Source organism: Mytilus galloprovincialis, chromosome 8 (assembly GCF_965363235.1).
Source record: "Mytilus galloprovincialis chromosome 8, xbMytGall1.hap1.1, whole genome shotgun sequence".
Taxonomy (NCBI): Eukaryota; Metazoa; Mollusca; class Bivalvia; order Mytilida; family Mytilidae; genus Mytilus; species Mytilus galloprovincialis.
Window position 1 is genome coordinate 47,249,701 of NC_134845.1, and position 20,061 is coordinate 47,269,761.

The 20,061-nt window shown below is 31.4% G+C and overlaps 1 protein-coding gene across 1 annotated transcript in view; it reads right to left on the minus strand.

The window, feature by feature from the left end:
- Positions 1–20,061, minus strand: part of LOC143042073 (proprotein convertase subtilisin/kexin type 6-like) — a 33,684-nt gene that overhangs the window by 11,315 nt on the left and 2,308 nt on the right. Inside the window, exons 2-11 of the mRNA XM_076214314.1 lie at positions 17,975–18,094; positions 14,699–14,779; positions 13,324–13,452; positions 10,005–10,078; positions 6,361–6,449; positions 4,828–5,000; positions 4,280–4,483; positions 2,932–3,035; positions 1,462–1,571; positions 536–656 (exon numbers count right to left, since the gene is read on the minus strand). Coding sequence (XP_076070429.1) covers positions 536–656; positions 1,462–1,571; positions 2,932–3,035; positions 4,280–4,483; positions 4,828–5,000; positions 6,361–6,449; positions 10,005–10,078; positions 13,324–13,452; positions 14,699–14,779; positions 17,975–18,094 — 1,205 coding nt within the window. The remainder of the gene's footprint in view (positions 1–535; positions 657–1,461; positions 1,572–2,931; positions 3,036–4,279; positions 4,484–4,827; positions 5,001–6,360; positions 6,450–10,004; positions 10,079–13,323; positions 13,453–14,698; positions 14,780–17,974; positions 18,095–20,061) is intronic.

Below are 20,061 nucleotides of genomic sequence, written 5' to 3' on the forward strand. Positions count from 1 at the left end.
ATTTGAAAACAATAATAAATAATGTAGGTCACCGATGAGTTAAAAAAGATATTTCAAATTTAATGTCAAGAAATGGCATTTTTACACCAAAGGGAGATAATTTGGAGCTTTTTCAATGATATAAACATTTAAAAAATCATCTGGGGCCAAACCGAATCGGTTTTTTTTTTGGTTGATTTGTGTACCATATCATAAAGTAATAACTAGCAGTGTAATGAATAAAATTTGTAATGCAAAAATAAGTGTTTAATGTTTTGCTGATATTTTTGTACCGGCGAGCCTCCTTAATTCATCTAAATTAAACAATCAAAATATTTGGACGCGGCGTTAAAGTGTGCTTATTGAATGTTTCGTGTATGCTTGATCAGCACCAAACTGTTTGTCGTCAGCCATATTATGTATTTCGGTCGGAACAAATTAGTTTGAATTAAAGAAAATGAAAACATTCTTTGTTAAATACTGTTTTCCTTTGTCTGAACAAATCGAGTTTAGTTAAGCATCATCATTTTCCGGTTAAAAATAGACTGTTTCCTACCCAGATCCAGTAAATGATGACGTGGTGCAGGAACTTTGTGATGGAACACTGCTCGTCCAACCAACTGCCTGAGTTACCATAGCTTCTGCGTCCATAAAACCAAACCCAAGGACTTGACTAACTATTGCAAAAAACAGTTATCAACACATAGATTTTGACAATAAAATCATAACAACTATAATACAATAGTTTGGTATGTCAGTCATTCTTTTATACTAATCTCTTTAGAAAATACACTTTAATTCGTAATTACGAAATGAAATTGATTATGAAAAAGTTAATTGGTGATATCTTATATTTACAATGACATTTCTTCTCTGTGAATAATCTATTCAAATAACGTTTTCAATTCAAACTCATCTGTTAAACGCTCGTGCAATCTTTGTTTTCTTTGTTTTCTTGGCAACGAACTTTCATCGCGCATTCAACGAATTACTATTTGTTCATTGTGTAACATTCTATCAACTTATTATCTTTGTTTTTCTTAACGTTTGTGAAAACTATCCATCTTATTTAACTACATAGTACTGAGTACAAATAAGTTCATTTATGAAATGTACAGAGAGTTTTCATAATTACACTGTTTTGTTCTGAAAAGAATAACTTTGAGAAAATGGGCTTTACATCCATTTCATTTAAACTTTAATGGATAGTTTTTCTCGCTGGCATTCTTCTGAATCCAGATTTGCCCCATACATTTGTACCTTATACAAGTAGTCATAAAAAACAATTAATTGATAGCCGTGAAAAACTAAAATGAAAACGTGTGCACTTTGCACTAAAACCAATTTCAGACTAAGACAAAAAAAAAAACATGAGCCTCTTTCCTTCCCCTTTAAGTTAAATGCTTAGTCCCTTACCATGTGTTTCAAAGAAAAAAATCATACTGATTGAAATAAAAGTAAAGAGAAACACAAATGACATACATTCTTTACCAGCACCATTTGTTTGCCAACTAGAATAAGTATCTGAAAATCCACTTCTTGATGTTGTAAGCACTATCAAATGCTGAACATCGCGCCAAGTCAGATTTGGGCTGAAAAAGATAAACGTATCACAACACTCTGTCCAATACCAACATTTTTCCTTTCAAGGAATTTCTGTTTGAATGCATGACCAATATTATGAGGAATAAACAGTAAACATGTATGAATTTAAGGCACCTTGAGATGAAACTTTTAAGTCATAACAATCTAGTTAATTTATATTATGAAATGAGAATAAACCCAGTTGTCTATCTTGAATTAAAATAGGTTTTATTCCATCAAACTATTTAACTAAGGTTATAATGTCTATCGAAAAGCAATCGAAGATTGTTTCATATTGTTTACTGTAATTGATTAAATTATAATAACAGATAGTTGTAATTCAATCGTTTAAACGGGCAGTGCATTAGAATGAAATCCATTTCTCCTGGGTGTTTCATCATATGTAGCATAGAGGGCGTAATCTTTTTCCGCTTCAAAATTATTTTCGCGGTATTTGTTGCCTATGTTATCATTCAGCACGACATCGTCAATCTGAGCAGTCGAATTTTCTTGGTAAATTTTAATGCCGGTTAAAGTTTATTAAGCTTTATATTTGGAGAGTTTTTTGTTTGATACTGATGTTTGAATTATATATTATATGTGTAGATAAAAAATTTATATGTATGAATTGTGTTTATTTCTTATTAAATATAGAGCATCGGCGTTGTCGTGCGACTATCCATTTTACAAAGTCTTTGGTATTTATTATAGCCTTTTATGGCGTGTATTTTCAGAGTGTTTTTGTATACTTGGATATTTGGTACAGGTATTGGTTATACTTGGATGTTTGGTACAAGTATTGATTATACTTGGTTATTTGGTACAAGTATTGATTTTATGTCTACAATGATGGGTGGTTTATACCAGGAGAATTAACATTAACCCGACTACAGATTAGAAAACTGTCAATTATTTGATTTTTTTTATCAATTTCAATTTGTAATGATTACAAATTATGAACTGTTATGATCTCAAGAAGTAAAAAGTAAACAAATAAAGTATCGTCGATTTTTATTGCACCAATATGTGCCTCTAAAGTTTTTACTTTGTTGTTGTGGAATTGTTAAATAATCGTTCGAAACAGAACACTATCGATGATTATTTTTTTCTGAATAAAAATTCATCATAGATTCCAGAATTAAATTTTGGTATTTGCGCCAGATGCGCGTTTTGTCTACAAAAGACGCATCAGTGACGCTCATTTAAGAAAGAGTTACATCAAGATTTTAAACTCCCTAAAATGTATTCCCTAAATTAATTCAGACATGCTGTACGACACTTGCTAGTGATTAGACGGAACACCACAGGTTATATAGTCGTTAACAATCTTGTATTTGTTAAATGATAAGGTTACAATGTGTTACTTACTTTGCATGAAGTGCAAGAGCAATGATACCAGATGCGATTGGTGCAGAAAACGATGTTCCTTCTACACCATCACTTGTACAACCAGAAGGTGCGTTCGTTGTTGTCTGTGTATAAATAAGTATCAGATTGAAAACGTTATTTTAACTAAGAATTTTAATTTTTCTTTCAAATCAAAATAATTGCAGTTATATTTCACCTAAAGTTCAATGCAATTTTTCTCAAATTAACAATTTCTCAGGCACTTGATACAGGGTAAATCGGATTTTTAAGTTCGGTTTCTTCTACTGTTAAAACCTATTTCAATTGTATCATGTTAGTAGTTATCAAAGGTACCAGGATTATAATTAAGTACGCTAGACGCGCGTTTCGTCTACATAAGACTCATCAGTGACGCTCAAATCAAAATATTTATAAGCCAAACAAGTACAAAGTTGAAGAGCATTGAGGAGCCAAAATTCCAAAAAGTTGTGCCAAATACGGCTAAGGTAATCTATACCTGGGATAAGAAAATCCTTAGTTTTTCGAAAATTCAAAGTTTTGTAAACAGGAAATTTATCAAAATGACCACATTGTTGATATTCATGTCAACACCGAAGTGTTGACTACTGGGCTTGTGATACCCTCGGGGACGAAACGGCCACCAGCAGTAGCATAGTTGCGTAGTTTGCTGGTAGTTATGTTTTTGATCCACGGTGGATTTTGTTGAAAAATTGGTATTATGCTGTTTGCTTATCGTTAAAGGCTGTATGTTCACAGTCCTATAGTTGTTTACTTCCATGTTCTTTTGTTTTTTTTTTTGGCTTCTAAAGTAGAGTTGTCCTATTGAAAATATCACAACATGTTCTTACTTTTATTTTTTACTGTTTCTTTAGTTTTATGTCACATTTGGTCTCATAATAAAAAAGAATAAGGATCGAAAAGGGATGCCTCTATAATGTTTTTGACCTTGTAGGTAATATTGCTTCTTAAATTTGAAAACAGAAGAACTTAGCGGCGTAAATTTGGTCCTGGTGATGGTTATTATCATATGTGTAAATAAGTCTTGTGTAATTTTTTTACTGTACATACATGCCAAGCGGTAAGAATCTTAAAGAACGAGCGAAAACTTATAGGACTGGAATGTATCTGTCAAAAATGGCAGTTCTTTCTTCAGACTGCTGTCTTGAACATTTTCTCAGCGTGTCAATCTAGTACACAACAAGTTTCAAATTCATATCACATTAGCATATATATGTATATCTAAGTGTTATTGCAATTTAGTATTTCGTTTATTTGTTTTGAATGTAGGGCTTTTCCGTTTTCTGTGTTTGTTATTTATATTGTTATCAGTCAAAGCGTGTTAACATACCAAATGCTGATCCAGTTTACTACCTCCATATGTCGCTGCAAAAGCTGCAGCGCATACCTCAGAATACCAGGCATTTTCCCCTTGTTGTACACTCGTTATTGCTATAGTAAAAATGCTGTTAACATATCCATCACCGTTGCAGTTATCACTTGTATCGCCGTTTCCAGCCGCCCATGTATAAATCACACCTTTCCCGCCTCTTCCCTGTATGATTTCAAAATAATTCTGTTAATTTTGCTTGAATTTCCTTAAATGTTTTTACATGCAATTATAACAAAATTATATCATACTTGATTTGATCATGAGTGTCATGAAAAATGAAACAATTTAACCAAAGCCTCCAACAATTTATGTCAATATTTACTAAAGCATTTTTTATTTAAGTAGCCTCACTTATTGTCACCAGAAAAATCGGTTTATTCAATCACCGAGAGGTTCTATTTGGCATGTTTAACTAAAAAACTTCTTTCGAATTCATAGATCTGTCATATGTCAACATAATATAATATTTTAACGGTTAAAGATAATCAATATTTGTAAAAACATACATTAGAAACTCCATTTTGCAAGGCAATTTTTGCCAACGATCCAGGTCCAGAGAAACCATATCCATCAATTGGTCCCCAGCTATTTGTGTAAATATCAATATCATTAAGTTGCCATCCTAATGCTTCTGCCTCCTGTGAATCTGTAACTGAAGAGGTACCAAGGAGTCGTATGCCTAAATATAGAATTAACAGCTATACTCGCAAATTCCAACGATGTGACAATTATTAGAAAGAGACATCAAGTGACAGTCGTCGACGAACCATTCGAGCAAAGGATACAAACATTACTTCTCAATTGGCACGGCATGTTTAGAAAAAAATAATTGTAAGTCTGTATATCAAATCCTGTTTTGTAACACTGACTTCATATTTTTAATTGTCAAATTTGAAATGAAATATTTTGATCTTACATCATCTGACCTATCTCAACTTAGAAATGTTTACGCTTGCATAAAGTAATTTTAGATATAATGTCTGCAAACTATTTAGATATGCAGGAAATATTAGGAAGCACTAATTAATTTCTTAGAAAGACAGGAAAAGACCATGAGTGTCCATTTCTATTTTATTTCCTAATGTGAAATGTTATAAATATATGTTATTCAACCAAAAAATCAAAGATCATTTTAATTTGAAACCTTTTATTCATAAAAGAAACCATATTGAGTATACATGTATATATCCTTCTACTGAGTAGGGCATGTGGTTAACTGTTTAGAAACATTCAATTTGTTACACACGAAAACCATTGATTTTCAAGTTAGAATTATTTATACAATTATAGTTTTATCTTTATAAAATGTGTATATGCACACCAAGAGGGTTTTAACGTATGCGATATGGGCAATTTGTGTTTATGAATGTGTCAATGTTTTGTTTTAGAAATGTGTCGTACAAACTGATTACTATGAAACTATGGACAAAACTTGGTAACGAGTTCGTCATTTGGTTGTTCTGATGGTATAATCTGTCAATGTTTACTGTGTCCTGATTTTAATTTCAAATGACAACTCAATATAGAACAGATGCAAAAAGAAATTTCCTTTACCATTGGTTATCAAATAAATACATACCATGCACTGATTACATACATGATTACATATTGATTTGTTTGCAAATTAAAGAAAGTGTTTAAATACATGCAAATATTGATGTTAACAATTTTGATATTTCACATTTCAGTGTGAAGTACTACTTTTTAAAATACAAGTTTTAGCTGGTTCGGAACCAGAAGGTCAAGTCAAGTAACTCATCGTCTTGACGTACAAATTACCTTTACAGATCAACTTTCTTGGTTTTTCACATTGTAGAAAATATGTTACAAGGCTACACTTTCACTCGTGTCTAGACTATCTATTTTTCAATGACATTCGAAATACCTTTTCTTCATTCTGTTTTACCCCTGTGCAAGATACATCATTTAATTGGTTTACACCTTGATTATTTCTGCTTTATGGAAAATACCCTCGCAGTTGTCAAAATAAACGCTTGGTAATAAATTGTTACGGTAATATTATTTTTGTAAATATTTACCTACTAATGCTGATTGGTGTGCAACACCAACTATGCAATTGTTATTATCAATCTCTGCAGCTATAAGTCCTCCGACTTGTGTACCATGACTGAAAAAATAGATAAATCATTTAAATTTTTTATTGGCTGTCCTTATTGATACTAACTGCTGAAATTATATACCTTTTGAATCATGTAAAGATAAGCAAGATCTTTTTATTCAGACCTTAACAGTTACTCTTAGACTCACGACTGCTTTACCTCTATTTTTGACATTTTTACCCGTTGTAAAATTGAGAAGGAAAATCTGGAATGTGCCAAAGAGACAACAACCCGACCAAATAGAAGACAAAAGCCGAAGGCCATTAATGGGTCTTCAATGCAGCGAGAAACTCCTGCACCCGGAGGCGTGCTTTAGCTTTGTCGTTTGTTTTGTTCACGCATCGTTGTCAATATAATGGAATTTACTGCGACTTTCATACAAGAGAGATGTTTAACTAGCTACAAAACCAAGTTTAATCCACCATTTTCTACATAAGAAAATGTCTGTACCAAGTCAGACATATGACAGTTTTTGTCCATTTGTTTGATGTGTTTTATCATTTGATTTTCCCATTTGATTACGGACTTTTAGTTTTGAATTTTCTCGGAGTTCAGTTTTTTTGTTCTTTTACTTTTTTTTGTTATGTTCTTTGTTTTTCAATCTCAATTTGCTGAAATTACTAGATCACTGCATTCATGTGTATTGCGTGAAGTTTATGAAAGTAGTTTCTGAAACATGATTTATCGAATTGTAAACCAATGAAAATAATTAAATATACCAATCCGTTTCAAGTATTGATAGATATTCAAATAATATACGAATTATTTACATTTAAATTACAAATATTTTTTGGATCAAACTTATTGGCAATAAGTGAAAAACGCGTGTTGATTAGAATTATTTGATTTATATTTTTCAATGCGCTTGATAAGTAACAGATAACTCCATTTTTAAAAGTAGTTGTTTTATAGATATTTTTTTAAAAGACAGAGTAACCCAAAAATGTTGACATCTTGGCAATTGTGCGTCCTTTTCATTTCATCTTCATTTGACATTAAACCCACACAATACGAATATTTGTCGACCGCACATCATGATCTGTGCAGATTTTTAAAACTATTACAAAGGAAATAACTTTAAAAAAACTCTTCTGAACGTTTTGGTCATTACGGCTTATCTTTTCTTATAGAGTTTGTTCTTCAAATTTTATCTATCGATAATAGTTTCAAAGAACCAAAAATATGCAAAAATGCAAAAATGGGAATTATCGTTCAGATAAAATTGAGAAAGAAATGGGGAATGTGTCAAAGCGACAACAACCCGACCATAGAACAGACAACAGCCGAAGGCCACCAATGGGTCTTCAATGTTGTTAGAATTCCCGCACCCGTAGGTGTCCTTCAACTGGCCGCTAATAAATATGTATACTAGTACAGTGATAATGGACGTCATACTAAACTCCAAAAAGGAGCAAAGGCTGGCGTCCAGAATATAAACCAGCACACAGTAAATTGAATTGTGTAAAAATAAGAAAACTGTTCGGGTAAAGACGTCAAACGCTGTTTGCCAAAAATTACCCGACAAATTTAACAAAAGATAGGGTATATCAAGGTAGCGACTGACGTGTGACTAAATAGATGATTGGGGCTGAATATTAAAATACTACTTTTTGATAAATAATCCTAAAGTAATGAACATAGAGAAGTTCTCGCTCGGACACACACTCTATGATCTAGTATAATATAAGAGCATAAACCTTAAGCACAGGGAGGCACTCTACTGTCTCCACACGGCACTAAAGACAAACTCTGTAAAAAATAAAATTGAAAAGGGAAATGCGGAATGTGTCAAAGCGACAACAACCAGCTTCTATTTGACTGACTTTTTTGGAGATCTTTTCGTGTTGATGATTTTTGTTGTTCAATGTTTCATTCTATCTTTTATTTTAAAGATAAATGTAAAAAATGATACATAAATTGATGTAAAGTAAAAAACTTTTTTTTTTTTTTTTTTTTTTTAATATTAAACATATTTTATTAACAATCACCTGTTACATCAACCCTCAGTTGCCCAGGGGAGCAACTAAGGGGGCCCCAATTTTTACAGTCTCATTTGTCGGGAAAAAAGCAAATGAGAAAAAAACTCCCACTATGAATTATTAACATCACCTTTATAAATCTTATCTATCCTTGTACAAATGTACATGTACCTGCAATCATTATCGATCTATATATCTTTACCAGCTCTCACCAAATATAATTTTTTGAATAAAGTATGTTTTTATCTTAATTTATTTCTCACAAAGGCTACCTGTATTTATTAGGCAGTTTCAATTTTATCGTACACATCAAGTCTTTTGTTATGTTAATTTAAATTACCTTTAATTTCTGGTCGAGTGATCATTTACCACGTGCGATTTGTTAAAGGGATGATGTAAAAATGGATTAATGATTTTGATTTTCAAAAAGGATTTATTTCAAAGATATGGTGAGTAAATATTTGTTTATAAAATGAACCTGTTGATCCAACATGACTTGTTACAATTAGATGATATACATGAATTACATACACAATAGAAATTACATGCAGGGAGTTGAGAGCAGTGTACATATTATTATTCAATCGGTAGTAAAGAGGTCACTGCACTGACCTGACCACACAAAATATATATTTATATACAAAAAATGTCACACATAGTAGAAAAGGCTTCGTTTTTCGTATTTGGTTTAAGACATTTGAGCAAAAATTGCATTTCATGTTTTATCATATTTAAAATCACCGATTTACTTATCCCTTTCTTTTGATATTTTGCGATATTTCTAGTTTTCCAGATAACCCATTTCGTGATTAGAAGAACCGTGTCTAAAATTTGGGTAGAAGATGCATCTGCAAAGTAAAAAACTTTTAATGTCAAAGATATTATGTCGTTATCTCCGTTGTGAGCATTCTTTGTCCTTTTAAAGTTTACATGGTAAAAGACAGAAATTTAATTGTATCCCTTTGTTCTGTTCATGAGTAGTTCACAGACACCTTGTAAAACTTAACACCAATTGAATGTTAAAGGTTACACTCGGTTAAATTTGGCCACATTAATTCAAAAGTAGAAGACCTTCTTACACTATGTACAAGATGGGAACGAAATAGGTCGGCAGTTTATGTGGTTGGTACACCACGTTCAATATGTTTTAAGCCGAATTTAAACGATTTGAAGCAAAATTTGAAACAAAACCAAAACAGTGTTAGAAATTAAGAAGACTACAAAATACGGAACCTAAAGATCAAGCAACAGACATCAAATAACAAGCTGGGAACAGAATCAGGCAATAAAATTTTTTTACGTTGTCGATTACTCGTAGTGGTGCCTCATCTTCATTTGTAATATTTGTAATTATAAAGTTTTAAAGAATAATTCATTTTATTGATTGAAATAAAAATAAAACCATATTTCGTTTTATAAAAAAACTTGAACCAAAATATGACATTTACTATGAATGGCCGAAAAAAAGAAATTACTTTAAAAATTTGTCAAAAAATCATATAAAGGGTTTCGGGAAAATGGATGAACCGTTTGTATACTAATTTAGAAATCCCATACGAAAAAAAGGCTGAATGTAAAAATTACGTGTTTTCTTCTACAGGAATTCCTGGGTCTGGATTGCTGTCATCATCGTAAACATCTCTACCAATTAGTGTATTCTAAAACATAAAAGTACTGTCATATAAGCTCAATCGCTTACTCATGAAATGTATATTTTTATTTAATTCTTTTTTTATTGTATCTAATTTTTTTAATTGTCTATTAATCTATTAATCATTTATCAATCTATTCATAATCTCTTTAATTTCTTTCTTTATTTATTCATTCATCTAAGTATATAAAGATTTAGAAATATTTCATTATGATTTTTGCTCCTCAATTTCTTAGATAAATAAACTTATCATAGATACCAGGACTAAATTCAGTACATACGCCATACGCGCGTTTCGTCTACAAAAGACTTATCAGTGACGCTCGAGTCCAAAAATGACAATCATGATATCATATAATACGCAGTGTACATTTTTGTCGAATGACATGATAATATCCTGTCGGCCTCATGTGCAAGTACGCACGAAGATAATTAAGTTAAGTTAAGTTAATTGATAATATCCGCCATTTTTAAACTATTGTAACAGCTTATACAATGCAGACGACAAGTCAAAACATTTGTTTTTTGTGTAAAAAATTTCAGTGATTATAGTCTTTTAATGTGGTTTTTAAGTTTTCTTGTTTTTTATACTGATTAGACCGTTAGTTGTCCTGTTTGAAAGTGTTTTTCACTATCTTTTATTGTGTCAATTTTAGCTTGCTGTTCGGTGTTAGCCAAGGCTCCGTGGTGAAGGTCGTACTTTTACCTACAATGGTTTACTTTTACAAATTGTGACGCGGAAGAAACAGAATACTCACTTCAAGATGAACCTGTTTATGAATCGTAAATTGTTTCATTATTTGTTGGAAATAATCATTGTCAGCATATTTATTTTGGTTCCAATTGATATGAATACAAAATATGCAATATCAAAAATTTGAATAGACAATTGTCTTGTGGACAGTTGTTTCATTGGCAATCATACCACATCTGTTTTTTTTTATAAAGATTCCTTGACATGAAAATCATAGTTTTGCAATACGTACACTAGTGTATTTATCTAACTGAACAATAATATCTCGAGAAAAAATGGGATGGAGTGAAAACATCGTTTGACATCTTTAGGTAACACAAGGTATTTATTTACAATTATGACAATTGTATCACTGCTGGTTTTGCACTTTAATAAATATAGAAAAACAAGTATGTCGACAAATTAGTATGATACTTATATTGTATACCTTTTGGTGCGAATTAATTGACAAAATATATAATGAAACCGACCTGTTTAGTATTCACTGTAATTGTCTCCTTCATATTTTTTCTTATATCTTTATTAACCTGAACCACAAGGTTTAAGTAAGATATGGTAATTCCTTTTTTCCCCGACTGACCAAATGTTTTTTCCAAAGTGGGGTTCAATGATTGTGCAGATTTACAGGGACATTAAATGTAACGCAATATCTTTAGAGAGTGTTACTACAATTACTGCACGTTTAAAACCCTTGTAACAACTCTGAATTTTACTTTCCAATATTCCTCAATTTTGATGTGGCATTCCGTATTTCAAAACTTTCATCCATTTCTACCACCTTATATAAGATCTACATAATGTATTGATTTTTTTGTTCTTGCACTAAACATGCAGATAAAGCAGCAGTAAATCAATGTGTAATATCAATAAGAAGATGTGGTATACATGCCCATGTGACAATTCTCAATTAACGTCATTAAAAAAAAAGAACAGCAAGCTCTCCAAAATGACTTGTGTAAAATAACTGAAACAGGAAAACCAACGGTCTTATCTATATAGAAAACCCGAAACGAGAAACACTTGTTAACCACAACAACAAACGACAGGCTTCTGACTTAGTACAGAATCACAGAAATGCAGCGGGCAAATGTCGGTTTCATTATATATTTTGTCAATTAATTCACACCAAAGGGTATAGAATATGAGAATCATACTTATTTTGTCGACTGTTTTTTTTTTTTTGTATGATAATGGACATACATTTTGAGATTATCAAAGATATTTCAAAACGACAGCCTATAAGATTATCATATAATACAAAAAAAAAAAGCAGAGGGAGAATGAATTGCGGAGTATTAGTCAGTTAGCCCGCGTAATACTATTAAGCTGCTAAAAATGTATACTGCTACTTAACATAACTACATGTATTTGGAGAATGAATTGAAACGTACTCCTGTGTCTGAAGTAGTATCCCGTCCATTACGCATTGTTTTAACTAAATGTATTGCATTTATCTCTTCCATCAGAATGAAGAAAACCATTGAGTAGTTTAAACGGAAATTGTATTCGTGTGTTTTTTTAAGGATATTGAAGTCTTTGTTTACCACCTAAAGCGCACAAGCCATAATCATTTGGTAATATATTTATGTTAATTGTATTGCATAATTACGTCGTAGTTGTTAAATATTATAAATATTAGCGTTTCCTCAACCTTATTAATGATATTGGTAAAAACAATATGAAATATAAATATCTAATAATCCCAATGACTCATTGCCATATTAGCATAACAGTAGCCATAGTTCTGTTACCCGTCAACATTTTTCACAGGATTTATGATTGCCATACGATATAAGCTGAACAAGATGCATTCATACCTTGATTATAGTAGGATCGTGCTGATCAATGTTTAGTTTTTATCGTAGTGTTTTAAACCTGTACTTTGTTTGTTTTTTTCAATGTCGCCATGGAGCTCATGTTTTTCTTCATATTGATATGTGTTGTTTGTTTCATTGCTTTTACCACCTGTGCCTCATCTTCTATTATACTAGTAGTTTGATATTAAATATAGCATACAAAGCTCACTGTTTATAATAAGCTTGAATGATCTATAATATTTTAACTTACGTGTTACCGCATCTTAATTGAAAGTTTAAACTTAAATAATGCCAAATGATGAATGAATTTTTCGATGAGCATTATGTCACATCATTCACATACTTCATGTTTAATGATGTTTCTATAATTGATTAAGACAAATTTAAATGATCTCAAATATACTGTCGATACAAGATATTTTACTCTGCTGTAATGCTGTATGCATTTGAATACAAATATTTTCCTCGTGCAACAAGATGCGAAAGTATCTTTTGAATTTCACCAAGGATACCATTGCAGCCATGCAGTATAAACTTACAAGATGCCAAGATATGCAACCAATATGTTGCATTAAGACTTAACTAGTAAAATCTATAAACCGCTTCGAATACATTGAACTTTAACATGTACAAAGTGTTATTTTAAGTTTTTTTTAGAAGTTTTTATGGACTGATACTTACCACATTGGCATCTAAGTCTGGATGATCTTTCTGCAAGCCATCATCCACTATTGCAACTGTTATACCACTACCATTGTATCCCTTATCCCACGCCTCCATAATTTTCAACGAAGGAGAAATATTGTTATTCTAAAAATAGTTACATTCAGAAATTAACATTTGAGAAATAAGTTATTTGAAAAAGCCGATTCAGTTAAATACAATTTTACATATTTCCAATCAAGATGACATTGTCGATTATAAAAGACAAAATTGCTATCTGCTAAGTATAAGGATAGTTTACAAAACAACAGACATTCTGTTTGAAAGTGCAGATTTTCATGGTTTGTCAACTAAGGATTTGGCCCCTCTAAGTTTACTTATCATATGGCGTATTACCAAAATTGATATCTGACTTCCTGTTTCATTTCATATTTGAACATGTAGATTGTACATTATTCAAATGATAATTACCTATAAAAAGTTTCATATTAGCATAAGGAGTTTTTTTCATTTTAACTCTGGACAAAAATATCCTTACCGAATAAAAATAAATATGTTCAGTGTAGAAAAATAAATGTATATCTAGAACTAATAGAGTTCTAGAAGTTTTTCTCTATAACTATTTAAAAGACCTTTATTCACAGTTTTGCACATTTAATTTAGTTTTTAGCAGTTGACAGTTTGTAAGTTAATTGTAAGTCGTTATGACTTTAGGTGACAACGCAAATGGTTACATGTGTAGAAACGTGATTTCTTACATGTAAATTAATGAAACAGTAATTTACCGAAATTCAAATTTTGTTAATCGATTTAAACGAGACAAATCTAAGTAGTTACAAAAAAAGTGATGATATTCACTAACGCTAACATGAAAAAAAATCATATTGCGTGTTAAGGGTTAGCACATCCAGCTGGAAATTTATTACCAGGCATCCGCATCCAAAGTAGATCAAAATCTCGTAGCTCGGAACGAAATATACTCGGTAAAATAACATATCAGATATAACTTTTTTATACAAAGACAAAGACTTAAGAATGCAGATTAATTTCTCCATCAGTTAAGACAAAAAGATACATTTATCAACCAATTATTGACGTTTCCGTAAAGCTTTTGAAGTGTTATATGATGTCCGTAAAATAAATTTACTGATAATTCTTTATGCATATCTTTTATAAGAAATCAACCCTGTTGACGTAGAACCAGACGATATGTATGCTGCATGAGAAATTGGAAGGTAACAATACAAACATTTGGTATAAATTCGAACTCTTGTGGATAGTTGTCTCATTAACAATCGCATCAAAATCTCTTTAATTTTGTAATAATTGGTTTTATTTTACATTTTGATCCATTTACATACTTCAATTTGAATGTAAATTAATTAATACTTACTAAATGCCAAAGATTAGGCCATTCCGCGTCGTTAGTCTTCAACACTCTTTGGTATGCTATTTCTTGTTGAAACGATATGAACTTAAATAATACAAAAATTTTATGTTTAAATCGTTACATACACGAATAGTTTCAGACGCTATGCTTTTTTGTGACATAACAAGATGACATGACATGATAACCTTCGCGGATTTTTCATATTTTCCAAATAAGTAAGATTTTAAATAATTTTTAACATGATAAAATTTCAACAAATTAATTGAAATCTTTTCATAATAAATACATTGCTGATATACATTATTCTTGTCAATCCTGTGTTTTCAATGTTTCGCCACGTTTAAGGATGTCGAAAGGCCACAATTTGGCAATCTTTGTATATATGATATATGTTATTCATATTAAATAATATGAATAATGAAATCTTATTATATTTCAAGGTTACCACAAGTTATATAATAAAAACAGGTTACTAAGCATTTGCATTTTGGTCTTGTCATTGTCCTTTCATTTGTCAAGTCACTAGTGTAACCCACCATGCAGTAGTAACCTTATGTTTACTTTTTACAAACAGAAATATCAGCAGAAGCGCCACTTTCAAGCTAACCCGGAATGAACGCCCGTTTACTGTGAACAAATTTGAATACGTACGTTTTCCGCGTTTAGGCGGAGACAAACGTGAGATTAAACGCCAGTTTACTTACTACGTTTACTACAATTTTGGTGTTTGAAACACATTTAACGCGGCGTTTATGCACGTGCAGTTCTAGTATACATCGCTTTTTTCCTTGTGTCTACGTGTAAAGCTTGGTCTGCGCAAAACTGTACCTTCTCGATCTAAACATAACAGTAATTATTGAAAATAAAGGGTCAATAGATATAATTTTATATCCACAAAATTATTCCCCTTTGAAAATTATGCTGCTTAGTTAAGTACATAAATTTGGGGGTGACAACATTTTACACTTAGGTCAAGGCGGGTTGCTATATTAAGCGAAAAGGTCATTCCCTTTGTCAAGATATCCTGTTATTTTTTTTTAAGTTGAAAGATAAGTATAAAGTTGAAAACGATGTTTATATTCTAACCCAGCTTAACCAATACATCAAATTAGGTGGCAAGATGATGTTAAAGAACAAATATATTAAAAATTGTGTAATTCATAAATTAACAGGTGTCCGATAATAGTACATTATTCTCATATGGAGAATTAAAAAATATATATATAATATCAATACTAATTTTTTAGAATATTAAATAGAGATTAATACATGGCCTTTTCCATATCAGCCCCCATATCATCCCGAGACCCCCATATCAGCCCGAGACCAAAACTGGTACACATAACCTTCTTACGTTATCAAACCAAATGTCATTTTAAAAACGAGGGGTCCATGAACTCGTTTTCAAGTTAAATCAGTTTGAATAATAAAAATCAGCCGAAAACTGCATCTTTTTCCGATAAGTCGCCGTTTGACGTCGCGAAAATAACAATTTACGTTAGCAACGTCATTACTTCCTCTGGAACTGTATCGTATGCCCTTAAGTACTTGCTAACAAATGCCATTGACAATTATGCACCTGATATGGGTTATCAGCCCGGGTGGGAAAGTATGGCTTGTGCACTTCCGCTCATTACCCATATGCAAAAGCTATCATATCAATTCTAAGTATATGATAATATCAATTATCTGTCAGTCAATATGCTAATACATCGATTGAGATTCATTATGGACAACATTGTATTACTTTAATATGACAACAAAACAATCCCGTCATCAGAATAATTTGATATACGTATATTTGAAATAATGATTCCAAACGTATACAGTTGTGGCATTTAAATTTCGACTGATACCGTAAAAGCAGAAATTTCCGTAGATGATTTCATTTCTTTTATTTCATGGAAAGAAAATATCTACGAAATGAAAGCTGACACAAAAGTTTAACCTCCATATATAATACAATTTACATTAAAGGAAAACATGAAATTAAATCCCCATGGAATTTTATAGAGAGACAAAACCACGAAATGTTAACTCAACGAATATTGATGTTTCTACAGTTTTTTACACAACATGGCAGATTCATTAGGTATAATATAATATCAGATGCAATGCTTTATTTCTGGCAAAAGCATTTAACCCGCACAAGTCAATCTATTGAACTTCATAAGATACAATAATGGTCGTCGACAATAAAGTATTTCAACGACAAATATTAAAAACCTAAGGTATTCGTGACCTTCCAATAGATATTAGAAAAAAAAATATTTTCTTAACCTTCATTGAATAGCTGTCACTTCTGATAACTATTAAGGTGAATGATAAAAATTGTATTACTATAAAAGATAAGATACACACGTCACTTCAAAAATTATACAAAATCTAATTAATTTAAAAGTGATAGCATAAATGTGGCAAAAGATAACAAAAAGGACATTTAAACTTATAAGTCCACCAGGAGAGGTATCGAACCAGTAATGATAAGAATGAAACACGTTACATGGTTCCGAAGTGCCTTTTTATTCATCTTCATCAAAAGTGTCTAAAGCCAAATGTTTTAAAGCCAAGGATTTATAAAAACCCAAACAATTAAAGAGCTATATGACCAAAAATAGTCTAATAAAATAGCCAAATCTATCTAAGGTAGACTTTGTCTATGGGAGTTGACACGTTAGTTTCTTTATAAAACGATTTATCGACGGACAATTTGAAAAAGAATTGTTATAAATCATTTCTAAGAACTGTCATATTCCTGACTTTGTACAGGCATTTCAAATGTAGAAAATGGTGGATTAAACCTGGTTTTATAGCGCTAAACCTCTAACTTTGATGACAGTCTCATCAAATTCCGTTATATATGAAGCATCATTCAAGCAGCTTTTGCATATGCCCTTATAATTGTTATAAACTATGTATTTGCATTCAGGTATCACAGATCAAATTAATCGTTCATTGTGTGTTAATTTGCGTTATTTAATTGAGTTAAACCATCCAATTGATATTTTAGTCAGGAATCTGATGTACAGTAGTTGTCGTCTGTTTATGTAGTTCATACGTGTTTCTCGTTTTTATATAGATTAGACTGTTGGTTTTCCCGTTTGAATGGTTATACACTAGTAATTTGTTGGGCCTTTTATAGCTTGCTGTTCGGTGTGAGCAAAGGCCGTGTACCTTGACCTATAAAGGTTTACTTTTATAAATTGTTACTTGGATGGAGAGATGTCTCATTGGCACTCATACCACATCTTCGTATATCTATGAATGGTTTGTACTTACATCATTACTGTGTTTGTGTTTTTGTACAATAGTGTCCTCTGTATCTTTACTTAGGGATCTAGTTCTCTTCGATTGGTCTAGTAATACACGATAGTATGTCACATTTCCAAATTCAAGAACCTAAAACAACATTAACTACTAACATTGTATGTCATTCGTACAAAGTAGAACATTACTTGCATTACATTTATTAAAATAGACTATTGTAGCACTGTTTCGCACATTTGTTTTTGGTGGATACGTTAACATAGAAATGTTATCGTTTGGTCAACATTGTGTACAATGTTCTGTGAAAAGTAAAATCACAAAAATACTGAACTTAGAGGAAAATCAATTCGGAAAGTCCATAATCACATGGCAAAATCAAATAACAAAACGCATCAAAACCAATGGACAAGGACTGTCATATTCCTGACTTGGTACAGGCATTTTCAAATGTAGAAAATGGTGGATTAAATCTGGTTTTATAGCGCTAACCCTCTCACTTTGATGACAGTCTCATCAAATTCCGTTATATATGAAGCATCATTCAAGCTGCTTTTGTATATGCAGTATATATCCCAAAACTGGACACGAAATATCAAGGCCTGTGATTCCAATTTTAAGAAAAATGCATAATGTATTATAGGTTATAAAAGGCTCCAACAGGACAAATGTGAAACAATCCAAGATGATTGGTTTAATGGGTGTGAATTAGCCGTATCATTAACTGATTTATAAGTGTATATGTTCCATGATAAACGTATGCTAAACTCAAAAGGATAACTCATTTTTTTATACATTAATTTTTGTTATGTGTAAATAATGTATGTTCGCTAAAGCCTGTCGAACTAGAACTTATGCATACAACAATAGACTTGCAACATTAATCCCACTATAACCAGATGATATGAGGACCTAAGCTAAGAACCGTATTTGATTTAGTTATTAAAATTACCCCGGTGAGAAATCTTACGTCTCAGTGTAAAATAATTATGTTCCAAGTTCGTCAAAATTATCTCCCTGTTAACGTTACGTCATTGAATATTTTGGTTTACAAAAAAAGGAAGTCATTGTATCAATGCCGCGCTGTCGGTTTTGCTCTTGTTTACCGTACAATTTACTAACATATATATAGCATCATAACCATTCTTGCAAGACATATACATGTTTCATGTATCTTCTGGATTTTAAGAATTATGTTATTTACTTTTATGATTTTGTGAATTTAAAATAGTTGTATGAAAAGTAGATGAATTTTCTTAATAAAAATATCTAATCAAATATTTGATGGAAAGGCAGAATTATATTTTCAGAGTTGAAAGACTTAATACTCTAGGTTACACACACAACACATATATTTGTTTTTGCAGTTATACATTTTTAAGATCCACTTTGCTTTTCAGGTGACTGTCTGTAGTTAGGAATTTTCAGTAAGCATTCAACAGGCTGTAATTGCACAGTGTGTCCGTTTGTTTCCGTTTTTTGCAGCAGCAGAGACGCAAATTAAAGCCTTTAAAAATCAACCTTTCATCCTGCGGTATAATGGAATTTGCGTTTAAACAACCACACAAAAAAGATCCTAAATTCTAATATGACAATCTTGTTACGCTTTGTAAACAAGCCGTGTTCTAATGAGTACAAACTGCGTTTGACATATGCGCCCAACTACTGTTAATATTCTGGTTATTTTCATTAATTTTGTTTTTGTAATAAAAATATATACATTTTAGCAGCTTTCATAAATTTTTTCATGTATTGTTTATCAAACAACATATATTTACACTGCTTTTATTTCATCAACTGTAATGTACAGAATCCACAAAAGAAACGAAAACAGCCAAACATTTGAAAGGTAATTTCGTACGCTTCGACCGTTTGAAATAATTTCTTCGTGTCATGCTATATATATATAAAGAAGATATAGTATGATTGCCAATGAGACAACTCTCCACAAGAGACCAAAATGACACAGAAATTCACAACTATAGGTCACCGTACGACCTTCGACAATGAACAAAGCCCATACCGCATAGTCAGCTATAAAAGGTCCCGAAATGACAATGTAAAACAATTCAAACGAGAAAACTAACGGCCTTATTCATGTT